Below are 20,718 nucleotides of genomic sequence, written 5' to 3'. Positions count from 1 at the left end.
GATTTAGGACTACACCACTGCTCATTATATGGTTCCGTAACATCAGCAATAAGTTTTGCAGAACAAGAAACTGTGATCTAAGATGTTGAACATTTTACTATTAAAGAATGGTGAAGTATAAAATGTAATTGTGTACCGTTTTTGCTTCCGCCTTCAATTTGCCGCCTGTTCTGCCTATATGGTTACGCCGGTCCTGAACACCAGGTCCTGACCCGAGTAGATCATGCCAGTGTGAAAGAGCCTTAGAATCTAAATGCTTTATAATTCAAAACCTTTGGACACTTGCTTTTAATTAAGGATTACTACTGCATGTTGCTAATAAAAGGCCTGTTTAAAGAGAGGTTCATTAAAGGTGTTTTATAGTGAGTTAAATCTGTACACTACAACCTCAGGTTTAAATATGTCATACACATTCTGTCAGCATAACTTAAGTGAAGATAGTGAAATAAGCTGAAACAGTATATCATTTGAAAAGATTAGGCTTTGCATCACCATTGACATAGCAAGTAAAGAAATAAAGATTGATTTAATTAGCAGTCGGGGGAGGCAGTTGTTGCGTGAGACAGCCTGCTTTGTTCATGCTCTACCAGCCTCAGTCTCATGTCCTCTATAGGAAGGTCAAGGATTACAGCTTTATTCTTCATCTCAATCACTGGTTGTGTAAAAAGCTCTTGTGATACAAATGTGTTTCTACTCTTAAGCATATCCTGCTACATTACTAGAGCTCTTTGTTTGCATGTTTTACTCTTGAGTTTGACAGCTTGCTGTATGAAAACTAGAAGAGTTGAGTCAAGTAGCAAACTGTGAAGATATTGCTTGCTTGCAAAAATGAATACTGAATGTGGTTTGTTTTAGATGAATACAGTATGTCCAGGAAATAAGCAGAAATTGTTAGTGGAGGGTGACTATATATAATACAACACAGGCTTAAATAGTTTGCTTTAGGTAAATATGTTATGCATAATTTGTTTTTCAGCTAATTCAACTACCAGAGACAACAATAGAGCCACCACAGTACTGTTTATTTTTAAACATGTTTTCTTGCTTTTCAATCATTAAACCACTTTGTTCTTTGTTTACATGCAGCAAGGAGTTATGGTAGAAGACGAGGTAACTCACTTCTGTGTTTTGCTGTTTGTTTCAGCATGTTTAACCACAGTGGTTGGACTGCTACTGATCAATGTTGTGACCGCCATTAATTCTTTGATTGAGAATGCTTGCATGTTGTGAGTTTCGCTGTCTAAATTTGACAACTGATCTACTTCCGTTGTAGTGTGCAGAATCTGTATACCTTTCCTGTTTAGTTACCAAATGCTGTGCCATTCTGCTTTACCAAAATGGTAGGAGATGTTCATGATAGTGTCCTGCACTCAAAGCATTGAGCAATTACAATACCTGCAGACCTATTTAGAAAAAACTAAACCTAATTAAGGGGGTGGAAAAATATATTACAGTACTTAACCTTTACCAGTACATAACTAAAAGGATATAAATGATTAATAGTTATACAGTATTCAGAAAAGATTTTTACCTTTTTTAAACATGTATATTATGTACAGGTATTTTTTCTGCTTTTTGTGTTGTTTTATTTTCTTGTTCTGGATTAACTAAATTTACAGGGGGCAGCCATTTCATAAAGCCACAGAAACTCATTACTTTCCTTTTTATTGAGTGTTTTTGAGTTTGAGGTTGAATAAGGTGACAGAATGTCTGCTTGTTTTGTGGCCTGAATCCAAAGTTATGTAAAACCAATGTTGTAAAGCCAAGCAATTGTACTAGCTGACTTGTTACGAATGCTAAACACACAGCAGGGTTTCTCCAATCTTAGGTTCGGATTTGACTGAATATTCTAGGTGAGTGGTAGATTAACAGACTCCTGTATTTAGCCATAGTATTAGTTCTGTCTAATGTACTGCAATAGCTTTGAAATCCAGACTATGTTGAGGAATCTGACCTTCCATGCTGAAATGCTCAGTCCAAGATGTCTGACCTGTTCTCAATTTGTTTCCCAGGGCGCTCATCTCTGTTCCCTATAGACGATGGGCTGCTGGATGATGGACACAGCGATCAGATGAACTCTCCCAACTGCTACCCCCACCTGAACGGCGAGCGCATTGAGCGCTTTTCAAGGAAGGTGTTTGTTGGTGGTCTGCCTCCAGACATTGATGAAGGTAAAAGCAGTCTGACATCTTTAATAATGCAGCAGCAGGGGCTCCCGAGTGGCGCATCTGTCAGGTGCTCCGCGTGGAGTGCAGGATGCGGCCTGTAGCCTGGAGGTCGCCGGCCGGGGGGGGGGGGTGGGGGGCTTAGTCCTCGGCTCACGGCGCACCAGTGACCCCTGTAGTTGCCGAGTGCCCAGAGTTGCGTTGTCCTCCGACGCTGTATCTCTGGGTTGCCTGCATGGCAGGCCTGCAGAGTGAAAAGAAGCGGTCGGCTGACGGCACACGTTTCGGAGGACAGCGTGAGTTCATCTTCGCCACTCCCGAGTCAGCGTTGGGGTGGTAGCGGTGAGCTGAGCCTAAATACAATTGGCCATTTCAAATTGGGAGAAAAACAGGGTAAAATCAATTGGCAGCTACAAAATGTATTACAAAATAAATAAAAAATAGCAGCAATCCCCAGGGTAATGACTGGGATGCTCTTAAGCTGTCATGCTCCAATGTGTACAAAGACAGCTGGCAGTTTAGTGACAAAAAACTACATAAATGGTTTGTTCTGAAAGAATATAGATGTATAGAAGTACTAAATGGAAAATCTCTGACAAATGTTTCAGTGGTGTTAATTTTAAAGTTATGTTAGCTCTGCTTTTCACTACTCATTTTCTGGATAATTGACCCAGCTCCAAGCCTTTTTCTAGATAAGTCAGTTCCTAGCTTTGCATGATTTAAAAGCAGAACTCTGCCAGTTCTTAACCTGTGCACTCTATTACAAAACCAAAATTAAGGTTTAACGCATGTAAACAAACAAACAAATAAATAAATAAAACCGGTAGTAGTCTGATTAATGGTTTTCCGCACACATCCTGTGATTGTCCAGATTTTAACACTATGTTGTCTGTTTTAAAAACTTTATTTCTATTTATTTATTTATTTTTGGACAAGTTCTAAATGAGTTCCATGTTTTTGTTATTTACAGATGAAATAACTACAAGCTTCCGACGCTTTGGACATCTGGTTGTGGACTGGCCTCACAAGGCTGAAAGCAAATCCTACTTTCCACCAAAAGGTAATGCAGGTGGATAGAGGAGATAATACAGCATAATGCAACAATAATGTCTGTCTCAAACAGACTCATTTATCTTTCATTGATACTAATATCAGTACTACTTCTTGGTAAGAAACCCATCCCTGCAGTGTACCTCGACAGGTCAATGGTTTATTTGAACTCTCTCTTCTCTCTGCTACAGCAGTCAGCAGGTTTAAAAGGGAATCCTTTTACTCCAGGTTTAAAAGGGTTGCTGTGCAGGTTTTACTTTTTATCTGCCTATTTTAATGTACAATACACGGCACAATTTCCACCTTCTCTGCTTCTATACATTGTTGTTACTGAGGAGTGCCTTTAGCACTAACATATGTATGTGTTTTTACTCCACAGTGGCAAACAGTATGCATACTGCGTTCCCCAGACTCATAAATACACTATTATTCCTGCCTGCCCATTGCTTGCACTTAAATAAATCATTGCATTTTGATGGTAATGTACCTTTCCATACCAAATGTAGTTTTCTTTTAACTTTTTTAACCTGCCACAACAATGGAAATAACACAATATAAAGCCAATCAAAACTGACTCGCACCCCTTAGTATAGTGGCACTGCTTTCAAATTATTATTGCATTGAATAATATCTGCTAGAAATTACGATGCTAGGTGTGTAATGTATGTTTGCATATTTTAGCCAACGAGTTGTTCAGTTGTAACAGGCAACAATGCACTAGCAAAAGTCACAGGGCAGTGACGTCAGCTCCCTAGCAACAAGCCTCCTATGTTGGGAATGGGTTCTTTCATTGCGGCGGGTTTGTTTGTGCATTTGAGAAACGAGAGTAACACTCATGAAATTAGTAGGAGACTTAAGCTGATGAGAAGCCGTTACCCTCCGCAGTACGAATGAATCAATCAATCATTTTGTATAGCGCCTTTACAAGATACAGTAAAAAACAATGCATAATACATTAAATACAATGAAAAACAAAGCATAATACATTAAATACAAGGCTAGGATGTGAAAATTCAAAAACATTGTGGATGTGTCTGTCATATAGAATCACAAGATGCAGTGAAAGATCAGAAGTAGCAGATACATAACAGTATGTATATGTCATATAGAAACATGAGAATAAGATAGTGAAAAATAAGAAGTAGCAAAGACACAACAGCTAATAACAGATATCAGGGTTAAAGAGTATGGAAAACAAGAGAGAACAAGTGGATCTTGAAAGTTGATTTAAAGCAAGCAACGGTGGCAGCATCACTCACCAAAGCTGGGAGAGAGGAAGGGGGGGGGGGGGGGGGGGGGAGGAGGAGGTCTGATTTAGAGAGGTTGAGTTTAAGATGATATGAGTGCATCCAGGAGGAGATGGCCGAGAGGCAAGTAGAGATATGGGAGGAAATGTCAGAGCCAGAGTGGGGAAAGGAGAGGAAGATCTGGGCATCATCAGCATAGAAATTATACGAGAAGCCATGGGAGATGAGGGGACCCAGGGAGCAGGTGTAATGAGAAAACAGGAGGGGTCCCAGGACTGAGCCTTGGGGGGGGGGACCTGTAAAGAGAGAGCAAGAGGCAGAGGATGAGCCACACAGGACACTTGGTACGTGCGCTCGGAGAGGTAGGATGAGAACCAGGCAAGATCAGTGCCGGAGAATCCCAGGTCAGCAAAGGAGGACAGGAGAATAGAGCGGTCAAATGTGTCAAAGGCAGCAGAGTTCGAGGAGAATTAGGACAGAGGAGAGGGAGGCGGCACAAGCAGAGAGTAGAGAGTTAGTGATGGAGAGAAGAGCAGTTTCAGTGGAGTGTGTCGGGCAAAAACCAGATTGGAGGGGGTCGAGCAGAGAATGCGTTGACAGGAAAGCAGAGAGCTGGAGATGTACTGCTCACTCGAGGGTTTTAGAGAGGAAAGGGAGAAGGGAGACAGGACGGTAGTTCTGGAGGGATGAGGGATCAAGGGAGGGTTGTTTTTTAAGATGGGGTGATGCAGGCCTGTTTGAAGGCAGAGGGGAAATGCCCAGAGAGCAGAGAGGTGTTGAGGAGATAAAAGCGAGTAGAGCAGGGAGGGCAAAGCAGAGGAAAGGGAGAGAGGCAGGTAGATGAGGTTAGAGGAGTAGGGATTTGCAACAGCAGGGAGAAGCCAGAGGACGGGAACGAGAGGAGAGGATTAGAGGGATATTAAAGTTAATCATGGCAGGGAGCAGTAGAGGAAAGGAAATAGAAATGGCTATGGGAGAAGGTGGTGCTGAGAGGGAGGTGGAAACAGACAGGTACAGAAGGTATGAGAGCATTAATTAATAAAAAGAAAAGAAAGAAATGTATGCAAACCTGGTCTGGAGTTGGAGCCTTCACGTTCAATGCTTGCATAGAAAATTTTGCAGCCGATCCATGTTGGCCTGTCCTCGTGTGGACTACCACAATTTAGACTACCGGCCCTTTGGTGATGAGGCCCTATGGGTGAGCTGGCGCTGAGTGCTGGTGCAGTAGGTTGGCGTCAGTGCTTATATGATGCCCTGGAGGTCGAGAGCTGTGTGCCTCAGACAATTGCTTGCAAATTACTCTAAATCGAGTCAGCCGCGCACTGCTGCAATTTAGCAAATTGTTAAATCAACACAACTCACTTACGTTACAGCATGAAACTAGTAATAACTCACTTTACAATTAAAACAACCTATACTTATTTATTTACTTACAAGAGCATTCTGAACCGTCTGCTAGCCTGCTCCCAGCGTTACCTGCTCGCAGTGTCCCTGCATTAGAGGCTACAGAGTGCATTACTGTCCCGGGGTAATCATGCAAAAAAAATAAGAAGAATGTAAAGAACCCTTTTGCATTAAGCCAGAACTGATCCTGGTTACTGATCCTTCACAGCTGTACAAAGGTAAATGTTGTGTAGAAATGTATGTCTTCGCCTTGTGAAATAACCTAATATACGTGTTTACCAGGTTACGCCTTCCTGCTGTTCCAGGAGGAGAGCTCAGTTCAGGCTTTGATTGAAGCTTGCATTGAGGAAGATGGAAAACTCTATCTCTGTGTTTCTAGCCCAACAATCAAGGACAAACCAGTAAGTAAATGTTAGGGAGCAGATGCCTGGATACAGGCTTTCATTGTTTACCAGAGACTAGAACAGCGAACTTCATTAAAAGCAAAACCAAATTGTAAAATCTCCAAAACACCACGGCATCAGAAATATTTCTGCTCCAGGGACTCCCGAGTGGCGCATCCAGTAAAAGCACTGCCTAGAGTGCAGGATGCGCTCTATAGCCTGGACGTCGCCGGTTCGAGCCCAGGCTATTCCACAGCCGACCGTGGACGGGAGCTCCCAGGGGGCGGCGCTAAATTGGCCGAGCGTCGTCCGGGGGGAGGGAGGCTTAGGTAGGCCAGGGTGTCCTCGGCTCACCGCGCACCAGCGACCCCTGTAGTCTGGCCGGGCGCCTGCGGGCTTGCCTGTAAGCTGCCCAGAGCTGCGTTGTCCTCCGACGCTGTAGCTCTGAGGCGGCTGCACGGTGAGTCTGCAGAGTGTAAAAAAGCGGGCGGCTGACAGCACACGCTTCGGAGGACAGTGTGTGTACATCTTCGCCCCTCCCGAGTCAGCGCAGGGGTGGTAGCGGTGAGCTGAGCCTAAAAATAATTGGGCATTTCAAATTGGGGAGAAAATAATAAAAACTAATTGGCAACGACTAAATTTAAAAAAATATATATATATTTCTGACTGTGAAATGATAAACAATCCATTAATATTGTTCTATTCCAGTGATTCAAGATTCTATAAATAATAACTAACTTTACATTGAAACACAACTGATTTTCTTTTATGCATATTCTGTGATACCAGTGTTCAGATACATTTTGTGAAGTGTCGTATCACGTGGTATCCCATCAGTGCATAATGGTTGTTTTATAAGTTAATAAGTGATTTTGACCTCATCTAGGTCCAGATCCGCCCATGGAATCTCAGTGACAGTGACTTTGTAATGGATGGTTCACAGCCACTGGACCCTCGTAAAACCATCTTTGTTGGCGGAGTTCCTCGTCCCCTCAGAGCGGGTATGCAGAAAGTTATTTTCCCCCGGCCTTCTGATGTAAAATGTAAAAACAATGGCTGAAAATGAGCTTAAAGGATTGTAAAATCAACTAATAAACACACAATAGTAGTGTTTAGTCTAAGGCATCATGGATAAGGTACCTCTGTGAACAGTTAAACATTTAGAATTACGATTCTTGAGAGCAAATTGCTTCTGATTCATTTTGTTGATTTATAAGCAGTGTTTTTTTTTGTCTTCAGTGGAATTAGCTATGATAATGGATCGTCTCTACGGTGGAGTTTGCTATGCAGGAATCGATACAGACCCGGAGCTGAAGTATCCCAAAGGTGCTGGGCGCGTTGCCTTTTCTAATCAGCAGAGTTACATTGCTGCCATTAGCGCCCGCTTTGTTCAGCTGCAGCATGGAGATATTGACAAACGGGTAAGTAAATCACACAGTTTATTAAGCCTGGGACACACATGAGCGGTGTGGAATAAACAGCATTTTGCCATGCATATCGCTCTCCATTTATTTTTTAAACTAAACTCACATTGACGAAAAAATACAGTAGCGGAAAAGTATCCCAGTGGCAGAATTTTAGAACAGCAAAATATCGCTAGGTGAGTGATATTTTGCAGCTGAGACATTTTCCCGCAGCGGCTAACTCTAGCTCTAACCAATCAGATGGGTGGTTTGGGATTGTATGATACGTCATATCTGGATGAAAACTTCAGAATATCCATTAACATGATTTGTGTGATCAGTATCTTATACTACTTCATCACACACATACAATAATTAACAAGAAGACATGTTAATACCAAAATACATTAAAAACAGTTTGGCCTGGTTTTATTTGGTGCCTGTTAGGAGTAATACAGTTCTTGATATTTAATTCTGTAAGAACAGAAAGTTAAGGGGGGAAAATTGAAGCTTGGTATACTAAATTAACACATCTTTGATTGCCGTTTATTTGAAATGTAACTGAGAAATCTCAAACACAGAGTGAGGCAATACATGTACATTTCAATTTTGTAACCTTTAAATAAGCTCACTATTCATGAATGACAAGGTAGCGTTGAGATGATGGTAAACATGCTCATTTAGTTTGAAATTTAGTTTGATATAAATTTAGTGAGATATAATTTAGTTTGAAATTCGTCCTCTTCTGTCTCATTATCACTGGAACTCCAGTCCATAATTTGTGGCCAGTTTGGCTGTATCAGCAGGGGCATGATTTACTTTAGAAACCACTGCCGCATACGTTGTTGTGTGTCCACTAATTGTGCGGTATCGCCCCTCACCGCTCCCTGCTAGCGGTGCCGCGTCGCTCATGTGTGTCCCAGGCTTTACCCGCCACTGGGGCTGAGATGAAATGTAATAATTCAGAAAGCCTTGTTGGGAAAATGTGAAAATATTCATAAACTGAACTGCTTTTCAGCAAGCTACTGAAAAATATCAGTGCCAGTTAACATAACCTTTGATGCCAAATGCTTATTGAAATGCGGTTTTCTGTAGATCAAAGAAAGGTAATATCCAGTGCCAAGTAATATATATATATATATATATATACATACAGACGTGCTCAAATTTGTTGGTACCCTTACAGCTCATTGAAATAATGCTTCATTCCTCCTGGAAAGTGATGAAATTAAAAGCTATTTTATCATGTATACTTGCATGCCTTTGGTATGTCATAGATAAAGCAAAGAAGCTGTGAAAAGAGATGAATTATTGCTTATTCTACAAAGATATTCTAAAATGGCCTGGACACATTTGTTGGTACCCCTTAGAAAAGATACTAAATAATTGGATTATAGTGATATTTCAAACTAATTAGTTTCTTTAATTAGTATCACACATGTCTCCAATCTTGTAATCAGTCATTCAGTCTATTTAAATGGAGAAAGGTAGTCACTGTGCTGTTTGGTATCATTGTGTGCACCACACTGAACATGGACCAGAGAAAGCAAAGGAGAGAGTTGTCTGAGGAGATCAGAAAGAAAATAATAGACAAGCATGGTAAAGGTAAAGGCTACAAGACCATCTCCAAGCAGCTTGATGTTCCTGTGACAACAGTTGCAAATATTATTAAGAAGTTTAAGGTCCATGGAACTGTAGCCAACCTCCCTGGGAGCGGCCGCAAGAGGAAAATCGACCCCAGAGTGAACAGAAGGATAGTGCGAATGGTAGAAAAAGAACCAAGGATAACTGCCAAAGAGATACAAGCTGAACTCCAAGGTGAAGGTACGTCAGTTTCTGATCGCATCATCCGTCGCTTTTTGAGCGAAAGTGGGCTCCATGGAAGAAGACCTAGGAGGACTCCACTTTTGAAAGAAAAACATAAAAAAGCCAGACTGGAATTTGCTAAAATGCATATTGACAAGCCACAATCCTTCTGGGAGAATGTCCTTTGGACAGATGAGTCAAAACTGGAGCTTTTTGCCAAGTCACATCAGCTCTATGTTCACAGACAAAAAAATGAAGCTTTCAAAGAAAAGAACACCATACCTACAGTGAAACATGGAGGAGGCTCGGTTATGTTTTGGGGCTGCTTTGCTGTGCCTGGCACAGGGTGCCTTGAATCTGTGCAGGGCACAATGAAATCTCAAGACTATCAAGGCATTCTGGAGCAAAACGTACTGCCCAGTGTCAGAAAGCTCTGTCTCAGTCGCAGGTCATGGGTCCTCCAACAGGATAATGACCCAAAACACACAGCTAAAAGCACCCAAGAATGGATAAGAACAAAACATTGGACTATTCTGAAGTGGCCTTCTATGAGTCCTGATCTGAATCCTATCGAACATCTATGGAAAGAGCTGAAACTTGCAGTCTGGAGAAGGCACCCATCAAACCTGAGACAGCTGGAGCAGTTTGCTCAGGAAAAGCCAAACTACGTGTTAACAGGTGCAGAAGTCTCATTGAGAGCTACAGAAAACGTTTGATTGCAGTGATTGCCTCTAAAGGTTGTGCAACAAAATATTAGGTTAGCAAGTCCCATCATTTTTGTCCATGCCATTTTCATTTGTTTTCTTATTTACAATATTATGTTGAATAAAAAATCAAAAGCAAAGTCTGATTTCTATTAAATATGGAATAAACAATGGTGGATGCCAATTACTTTTGTCAGTTTCAAGTTATTTCAGAGAAAATTGTGCATTCTTTGTTTTTTTGTGGAGGGGCACCAACAAATTTGAGCACGTCTATATATATATATATATATATATATATATATATATATATATATATATATATATATATATATAGTTTGTTTAAGTGAGGAGGCATTTGTGGTGTATTCCATGTTCAAAATGCTCTTGTGTTATATAATTAGTAAATATGTTTATTAATTTGTGGTATAGCCATAGAAATGAATTGTTTCACTGTTATTAAAGAAGAATTTATACAGAAAATCAATGTACTTCATTAAAAAATAAAACAATTTAATTGTGTTTAATTGTCACACCTGAGATTTTTTTCAAAGCTCTTCATTGTATTTATTTATAATTATTGTGGCAGAATGTTCCACTATGTATTCATCAGTCAAACTCTGAATTCAGGTGGCGTTAAAAAAAGAATATGATTCATAGCTCAGCACTAAAGAACCAGTTTTGTGCAGTAGTGTGGTCTGTTTTTTCCATTGTTATATAAAATGGATCCACAAATTTCCAAAGAGAAAAAAAGCATTTCTGTGTAGCAATTGTGTTGTCACAATGCCCACATTACCTCAAAGTACTGCTGTATAGTCAAATAAACTCCAGGTTATGCATCAGTCAAAGTAATAGCACCTCCCCCCACCCTCTAAATGCACCATGTCATCCTGGCTGAGAAGGTGGGGGATATACCAGTAGTTTGCCTGCTGCATTGCAAGGCATTAGAAAATGTTTAGCGAAGTGCGTGTGTGGGGTGGTAAAGAAGGCAATGTCCAATCGTTACTTTCACAAAAACAGTCCGTATTTATTATCAAACTAAATAATAAATCCGCCCTTCTGCCAACTATGGTATCGGGGGTTATACGCTGGGTTACAGTCCCAAAAATAAACAACATTCTATTAATTGTAATCCTGGTGTGCATGGAAACGTGCTCGGTGTCCCTCGGTCCCGCTGGTGCTGCGCTGGCTTGTGCGTGGCTGTGCTCAAATTCTTCCTCTCGCTGTCACACTTACATAACAGTAAGGGTTTGTTTTCCATGTCTGTCGATATTTTTAATGACTCGTGTGATACTCATTATTAACCTTCATTATTTAAAAAAAGTTGATTATTTCAAGAGCTTATTTATACATGAATTGTAAAATGTATTGAAAGCTGATTAAGTCAAGAGGCCATCTTCTGCAGTTAATTTCTGAGGAAAAGGAATTGCATTTCATACACCTTTGCAGTCACCATTGTTGAAATACATTTTTGGCAGGTAAAATTATAAAGAAATACCTCACATCAGTAGTACATGGGTAACATTTTGGCTACCACTGTGCTTGGGATAGCATACAAAATATTATCTGTTAAGGAATACTAAGATATTTAGTATTAAAGATAAAATAGACTACCAGCACAGTTTGTAACTTTTTGGTATCAGACAACATTGTTGTTACTGCTATATTCTATGTAAGCAAACAGCTAAACTTTTTTTTTACTAAAGAAAATTATGAGTAAAATAAAGCTACATAGCAGGTCAGTATCCTTCAAATGTTAAACTTTCTCTTTACTGTGTTTCAGTACTTTTTTATTAATGGATTACAAAAAGAAATAAGATATGACTTCCTGTGGTGTCTTTTTCAGAGATGTTCCTGCTTTTTGTTAGCAGAATACAAAGGGCCCATTTACTAAGATTTCGCTGCAGTGCACATTTTTTCTAAGACAAAATACTGATATTTTTCCAGAACTAATAAAACGAAAAAAGGAAGATATTGCCTTCTATAAAAATAAAAAAAATTCTGAGCTGTTTATTACTTGTTTTGATATTTTAAGCTTTTTATTTGATGTTTTTCAACGAACTGGAGCAAGCTTACTGTAGAAATCTAGTCCGTCAGTCAATTTACTTTAAGCCAGTTTATTTAGCTCTCAGAAATGCCCTGAGTAATAAATTCCACAAGTGTCTTTATGGTACTAAATTCCATATAAATAATATGGCAGGGAGTTTGAAGCACATTGAACCAAAGCAGCCACTTCAGTAAAATCACTCAAATTCAATACCCGTCAGGAGCAATCACTGTAATATCTATTCTATCAGTTCCTATTGTTGCTGTGCATGAAGCAAAAGATAACTCGCCCGAACGCTTTGCATGGTCAGCAGGAATTACAAATACAAACTGCAATTGCTTTGTGCAGAATGCCTTCTGGCAACACAGGTAGAAAGGGGATTGTCCATCATGCTCATCATTCTAAAAATGGTTCTCAGACAACCATGTTTCTGCAAGATCTAGAATGCAGTTCAAATTTGTCGTTTTGTTTTGAAGGTGGAGGTGAAGCCATATGTCCTGGATGATCAGATGTGTGATGAGTGCCAGGGAGCCCGCTGTGGGGGGAAGTTTGCTCCTTTCTTCTGTGCCAACGTCACTTGCCTGCAGTATTATTGTGAGTTTTGCTGGGCGAACATCCACTCTCGTGCAGGGCGCGAGTTTCACAAGCCGCTAGTCAAAGAAGGGGCTGATCGTCCGCGGCAGATTCACTTCCGCTGGAACTGAAGGGCAGGGTAGAAGATCCGCAAGACGGCCCAAGAGTGCATGTGGCTTACTATTTAGGAAGATGCCAAGACATTGAGGGAGAAATAAGTGCATTCTTCTGCCTCTTTCCCTAAGCTATCAATACAGTACATATATCTTTTGTAGCAGCCAAAACACTACAAGCCTCTGTTTTTCACCAAAACCCTACATCTCAGGCTTTACTAACTTTTTTGTGGTACTTTCATGTTTTTTAAAAGAAAAAAAACAAACAATTTTTTGTAGTTTTTTCAAATTATTTTTATATGTAAAATTTAAACTAGATATAAGAATGTTTTTGCATGGGGGCACATAATCTGCTGCTATCTCCAGTGGGTGAAGCGTGCACTTATTTCTGGGAAATCTTGATTTTTAACTCTTAAGACCTGCCCCAGTGATTTTACCAAAGGTAGCAAAAAAGATAGGAGGCAAAGTGAAACATTTCTGCCACAATACAAATTTTATTTTTTATTCTTGCTATTTGCTGTGTATTCTTAATGGGGGGGAAAAAAACAAATAGGGTTACTTTTCGCTCTCCATTTTGACTTGCAAAAAAGAATACCTCATTATAATAATCTGGTTTGTTATTCATTATTTTAAGAATTTTTCATCACAAGCTGTATTAGAAGCTTTGCTGCTATATATAGGTGTTATATTTAATGCCATCTATTAATATGTTATTGAAGAAAAAATAATAGATAAACTGCATTGCAAGCTGAAATGCAAGTGGCACACGTGGCCTAAACTGCCATAAACTTAGAAAAGTGAACTGCATGCCTACTGATTTATATACACCATATGCATGCAATTTAAACATTAATTATAAATATGGGGTGGGGTGGGGTGGGGGGAGGTATTGGAAACATATTCAAGTACAATTCTAGTTAGCATGAACAAAATGACATATTTAAAATATATATATATATATATATATATATATATATATATATATATATATATATATATATAATTAAAATAGGAATAAAAAAAAACATGCATGCATCATTGTAACAAGTTTAACAGTGTCCTAAATATGTACAGTAAGCAAAAATAGTTATAGATTAGAAAGTGCAGCCATTTTGTGAACTGGTGGTTAGTAGAAATGGGGTCGGGGGATTGTAGACTGGATGTAATATTGTAATCTCTGTGTATTTGTCTGATGTGTAGTACTGTTTAGTGTGGAGTGGAATTAGTACCAGTAGAACTTTGTTGTAGAACCCTGACCATAACAGCTTAGATGTCCTCTGAAAACCAAAGATGGCCAACACACTGCTAAGTAGAATCCAAATTTAACAAAACCGGAATAATGTGGTAAATATATTTCTACCTTAATATAGTCTTTACTATAGTTAACTAATCCAGGTAAAGTCAAAATGGAGGTGGTGTTTTAAACAAGGGGCTAGCTGCATAGTTCAAACTTACTATTAGACTGGAACAATAAAATAGTTATAGTTAGTTATAGTTTTACTATTCTCTAGCTTGGATTTATATTTGCTATTTTGGTACTTTTCAAATATGCAGTGAAATTTGAAAAAAAAGAAAAATGTATGTTCTCTCAGTAGTAACACTAAAGAAGTAAGAAACACAACCAATTATTTTTAAAACAACTTCAAACATACAAATCAAAAACACATATTTAAGATTAGAACACAGTCTAAAGGCCATGAGTATTGTATTAGTACGTCACTATTTGATTGATTGGCCACTGAAAAGTTTTGCTGCTTAATCTTCAATCAAAAGGCAAGGTTAGTAGGCAAATGTATTTTGTATCGAACAGAAGTGCTTTGCCATGGTTGTGCATAAAGAAAGGGAATTTTCCATAAGGTCTACATCCCGAGCGGTTATTGTATTAGAAATCTGCAGACCAACTATAATGTTTTTCTTTTTCTATATATATATATATATATATATATATATATATATATATATATATATATATATATATATATATATATATATATACATACCTTTTGTCCTAATGGTGAAAATACAAGGAAGTTGCCCTAAATAATTCTTAGGTACAATCTTTACGTAAGCAAAGTGTTGATCTTGAATCTCAGTGGTCTGCTGGTGTGTTTTTTGTTTGTACTTTATTATATGTGTTTCCTGCCCAAGTCTGCTGTTTTTATGTTATGGTGGTTGTGATTCAAGCTTTTAATGTTTTTTCTCAATGCTGTGTTTAGGAAATTACTTATTTATTTGTTAATGTTTTCTATTTGTTATTGTCCTGGATCCTTCAGTCTTTCTTGATTTTCTTTGTTTCCCTGCCAATCCTTAATCAATCTTGACCATTCGTTTTGAACTACTTATATATTATCTACTTTTAGAAATGTCATTTTCAAATGGTTGGCTAATTTTAAGGCATACGTTTTGGCTGATGACACCACTTTTGCAATACCTCAGTATATTATTCGTAGTTGTATTATTATTATTATTATTATTATTATTATTATTATTATTATTATTATTATTATTATTATTATTAATAGAACAATAGAAAATAAGTAGTGCATAACAAATGGTCAAGATAATAATAATAATAATAATAATAATAATAATAATAATAATAATAATAATAATAATAAACACAAAAAAAGAAATCAAGGATTTTTCTTTTAATGTTCAGAACTATTTTTGTTAAATTTTTTTTTTTTTTTTAAATTAGTAAATCATTAAGTTATTTAAAATTGTGAAAGGCCTAGTCAGTTTTATATAGAAATTAATATAGTGTGGTTATTTAATACATTAAACATAGCAAATAGACACTGTAAAGGGGGATCTAGTCTGTCTGGTGGAATAGAAGATTAAAAGAAAATAATTCAAATCCATGCTGGCTATTTGTTTTGATTAGCAGCATCCCAAACTGGAGTAGGAAAATTGCTTTGGGAAACCAGGTATTTCTCTCTCTTTTTCTAGTCCCATATCAAATGTAAAAGTTTCTGAGACTTGTGTGTTACATCAAACAATGCTCCCCTTCCTACATGTGAGGTAGCAGGGGAAAAAAAGTAATTTCCACAAACCTTCCTGTTCCTGCAAGACTTCACTTTCCATGTTTTTGTACGTACCGAGACCTATTTTCTATGTGTTGAACACTGTTGCATTTTTTTTTTTTTTGTAAATCATATTTATTTCCCTATTTTTGTAGACAAAATAACTGTTTGATTTTGATTGTATTTTTGTATTTTAATAAGCTTATACACCTACGTTCCCTGAATGTACGTATTACTGACCAGATGCAGGGCTCTGCTGAAAAAAAAGAAAAGAAAAAAAAAGAAAATATTTCTAAATCCTAGCAATTTTTTTAAATTATTATTCATTTATTTATTTATTTTATTTTTTGTAAGAGAAGGAAACATTAGCATTTCTATTTAGTTTATGGTAAACACTTGAGATTTTATCCCTGTTGCATCTGGCCACAGAAGGCCTCTCCTCAAAGATGCTACAAAACTTGAATATAACACATTTTGAAAGGCTGACTAACCTTGATACTGTGTTGTGATGTGCAATACTGTTTCTAATGTTTGTATAAGAAAAAAATATAACAGTGTAACCCTTTTTAATGCAGATTTATTTTTTTCATTGCATATTTTGCAGATTTTATTATCCAGTGTCATTTTTTACTGTCCAGAAAAGAAACCCCTTTTGTCATTGCAACTATTTTCAAATCCACATATCTTTGTACTGATGTAAATTATTGTAGTTATTTTGGATAGTGTTTTGCTAACAAAAGGAGATATTTTTTTTCATGCATATTTTAATTTTATTTTTTAATTTTATCATTTTAATACTAGCAAAATACTTTGAATATTTTTTCATATTCTGTGTCATTAATATTATTTTGTATTTTTATGTGGAAATATATATAATTTTATGATGCTAATTGCTAAAGTTTATTTTATGTTGAATTATTTTTGGAGCTGAACTCTTTGTAATAATGTTAAAGTAACTAGTTTCTAATTCAGAGTTTGTGTATAGATTGACACAAGTGGGTTACGGAGTGTAATTATTAATGAATGGTTCTTTGATATGCAAAAATATATATTTCTTTTTTTTTTCTTTTGTATTTAAATGGGGTGTTTTAATTCGTATTTTATTTCATTTAATTTTTCTTTTTTTTTTTTTTAAATAAAACCCGTTCTTTTTGGACACAAAATGATCACCTTCAGCTTTTTTTATTTTTTATTTATGGCTTCTTTTTTATTTCTCTTGCTGTGCATCTTTTTTCAGGTCAGGTGTCTAATTCTCCAGTCTGTCTGTTGTACTGGTAATTTAACTCTGTAATGGAATAGTTTGCTGCCAACTATTTATATTAAGTCATTTTTAAATATTTGTAATATTGTCGATTGAATTAATAAACCATTAAATTATTAGCATGTTTGCTTTTCGCTGAAAATGATTTGGTCTTTCTTTCTTGCTGAAGGGGAACCTGCACCCTTATTACAGCCGATAGTAGTGGATTAAAGCTTGAAGATAACCCTGGTGTCACAGGTGTGTATTTTTAAGACATTCTACTGGAATTCATAATAAATAAGACGAACATTTATTATAAAATAACTAGAAAAAATAAGGTATTCGGGTCACTGTCAGAAAAATATCTTTACCACTCTACTTACATGGAGCTTCTAAACTGCTTCTAAAAAGCTGTCGCGCACAGTCATACACTGCTGCCTGTGTTATCACACAATACAAAAACTAGGCTATCACAAATAAAGTTTGTTGACAATATGTGTATTTCTATAGTTTGTCTTAAACTCAGATATAAGATGGCAGCGGTTTTGGTAATTTATATTTCCTTCAAACCAGTCGCACACTGTGTATTTTACGTCTATGTTGTGACATTTGGGGTTGTCAAGTAAACTTAAGTGCAAAGTATTTTGTTTGTTTGTTTGTTTGTTTTTCATTACTATTAATAGAATGGACTGTTAATAGTAGTTTCTGCCAACTGAAATGTCAAAAAATGTGCTTTTCATGCTGAGATTCACTTTCCAAATAAAGTGCTCAGTAGTTACAAATATATTGCCACTGATATTACATTTGTACAGGGGGTTCAGTAGAATACACGCCTTGAAAAGTTACACAGTACTGTTGTCCTGAATCTTATACAGGATCCTGTACAAACCACAAATGTAATAACTGACCACAAATGTAAGATCTCCCAGAAATGTTGCATCCATGATAATGCCAGTGAATTATTAAGTACATATTTATTTATGTATTTAAATAACTATTTTAACTAATAATTAATAGTAGTAATTTGTGACGGTTTTGGATATAAACATTTAAAATCCATTTGCATACCCCCAATAATGACTGCCCAATGATTAAAGTATATACTCTTTTAGTTAATTATGACAAATGTTGTTTTTTTTTTTGGGGGGGGGGGGGTTTGTAATAAATAATAACTGAAAGTTGGTAGATGGGTATAACATTTTTGGGAGAGATTATTACATTTGTGGGCACTTATTACATTTGTGGTTTGTACAATTACTCTGTGAATGTTCATGGAGTTACTGTATGATATCCCACAAATGAGGATGTTCCAATCAATTTCAGACTCTCTGCTTTTAGCATTCCATCCATAAAAATGAATGGGGAAAAACCTGTAGGTACACCACCAATTTAAATGGAAATGTGTGCTGCATTAGACTTTGTTTTTTTTTTTTTATTATTTTCATAGTAAAATAGTATTCAATGTTGTTTTTATTGAGAATATAGTCACAATAGACTAAAATATACTACAGTAAAGCAAACATACTTACATATATCAGTACACATGGCATTGGAACAATTACTTTAATAAGCAATACATTAGTACATGTGCTGTTAAAATATTTAAAACAGATGAACATTTTTTAACTTTCATGGTGGGACAAAAAAAGCTATTCAAATGAATCTGTGAAGTTTAAAGTTTATTTGTGCTCTCTCTTTGTTTTTTTGGTGCACACCATTTTACATGGTGATTTTCAGACTGCAACTGGTCCCAGTTCAGAAGCTCAAACCCAAACCCTTACGAGGCTGTGTGGCCCAGTGGTTAAAGAAACAGGCTTGTAACCAGGAGGTCCCTGGTTCAAATCCCACCTCAGCCACTGACTCACTGTGTGACCCTGAGCAAGTCACTTAACCTCCTTGTGCTCCATCTTTCGGGTGAGACGTAATTGTAAGTGACTCTGCAGCTGATGCATAGTTCACACACCCTAGTCTCTGTAAGTCACCTTGGATAAAGGCGTCTGCTAAATAAACAAATAATAATAATAATACAAAGTGCCCATAACACAGCAACCAGTAATTCAAGTCAGCTGGCTTTGTGCATTACAGGATTTATTTCTAAATGTTCCTATTACCATGCAAGAGTATTCATGGCACAGCTCCAACATTTCTCAATTATTATTTTCCATCTAGCGACCATATGTACCTCTCCACCCCAAGTACTCTTCTGATGCTGGGAATTCAGTTTCCCAGCTGTAGTTCATGGTTTCATATGCTTACTGCTGTTACACTCCCTGATTGCAATTTCCATTCAAAGGACACTTTTCTAAATGCCAGGTGAGGTGGTAACTGTAACCTGTATTGGGATTTAACATAACAGCACAGGCTATCCACATACATGAATAAATGAATCAGATTGGTTTAGCATGCAGTATTGAGTGATGTAGTGCTGTTACAGTATACTGCTGACCCTTGTGGGTAAGACAAGGTCATAGGCTAAAAAAAAACAAAACACTGCGAATCTATCCTTGCACAGTTGTGCACCCAGCCTCTACTGACTGTTACATTGTTCCCATAACTCGGATTCTCACAGATCGGTAAGATAGTAAGGGTAAAGAGTGTAATTGACAGTGTTGTTTTGTGTGAGAGCTTCTGTTATGAGCTTAGTAAATTGAATCTATGTATTAAAAAGGAAAAAGGGTTCAGGGGATCAATCTTTTTCTATAGTCAATGGTTATAATGGGGGACTACCTGTATATTCTGGCAACTACTTGTCTGCTACCAACTTCCTTCCTTCTAAATAAACTTTTAGGTATTTTGCATGCAGAAAACAAGAAAACATATTATGCAAGCTATTTGCACCATTAAGGAATCTAAAACTGTTAATGTTACAAAACTAGTAAAAAGCGACCCAGTAGGTTAATTTGAGAACTGGTGTAAAGATCTTGATAAAATATGGACCAATATTCCTTATTACAATCTAAACTGCTGGCCTCTAGAGCAGGGGTGTCAAACTCCAGTTCTTGAGAGCCGCAGGGACTTCTGGTTTTCATTCCAACTTAAGCTCTCAGTTAACATAATTGATCTAATTATTTGTTCAATTTGACATATTTAATATTTTTCAAGGTCTTTTACAGTTGATGGTTTTAAAAATGCACTTGATTCAAGGTACACTACCTGTGAAACATTTTGAGGCCTGAAGAGAAGTGTTAAATGTGTCCAGTTAATCAAATCATTAGACCAATTGAGTAATTGAGAGCTCGGGTGGAACAAAAGCCAGAAGACACTGCGGCCCTCCAGGAAGTGAGTTTGACACCCCTGCTCTAGAGTATTAAAATGATAATTGCACCCTAATTCTAGTGACAAACCACCTTTAGTCTATCCCTCTTTTGAGGCTGATCTTACTGCAGCAGACAATTATGTGTGCCGTGGAGCTGCATATAATTTGCTTATTAGTCACGTACTGTATCACTACACAAATGTACACGGAATGCATATATTTTATTTTAACATGTGAGATTCACAGCATCTAGACATTTGTATTAATCAGTAGGAAGCTGTAGAAAACCTATAAATAATTCAGTCGT

At 37.2% G+C, this 20,718-nt stretch overlaps 1 protein-coding gene across 5 annotated transcripts in view; it reads left to right on the top strand.

Moving 5' to 3' along the window:
* Positions 1-20,718, top strand: part of LOC117421338 (cytoplasmic polyadenylation element-binding protein 2-like) — a 54,612-nt gene that overhangs the window by 27,952 nt on the left and 5,942 nt on the right. For 2 of the 5 annotated variants that reach the window (XM_059035431.1, XM_034035624.3), the window contains 7 exons: positions 1,087-1,110; positions 2,013-2,171; positions 3,136-3,225; positions 6,149-6,267; positions 7,136-7,250; positions 7,489-7,670; positions 12,683-13,753. In XM_059035431.1, the coding sequence (XP_058891414.1) occupies positions 1,087-1,110; positions 2,013-2,171; positions 3,136-3,225; positions 6,149-6,267; positions 7,136-7,250; positions 7,489-7,670; positions 12,683-12,910 (917 nt within the window). In that variant the 3' untranslated portion in view covers positions 12,911-13,753. Of the gene's footprint in view, positions 1-1,086; positions 1,111-2,012; positions 2,172-3,135; positions 3,226-6,148; positions 6,268-7,135; positions 7,251-7,488; positions 7,671-12,682; positions 13,754-17,345; positions 17,919-20,718 lie in introns of those variants that run through there. The other 3 variants (XM_059035440.1, XM_059035438.1, XM_034035626.3) reach the window with 3 other exon arrangements.

Source organism: Acipenser ruthenus, chromosome 1 (assembly GCF_902713425.1).
Source record: "Acipenser ruthenus chromosome 1, fAciRut3.2 maternal haplotype, whole genome shotgun sequence".
In the NCBI taxonomy this organism is placed as follows: Eukaryota; Metazoa; Chordata; class Actinopteri; order Acipenseriformes; family Acipenseridae; genus Acipenser; species Acipenser ruthenus.
Note: the sequence above shows the minus strand (reverse complement) of the source record. Positions and strands in the feature narration are given on the sequence as shown.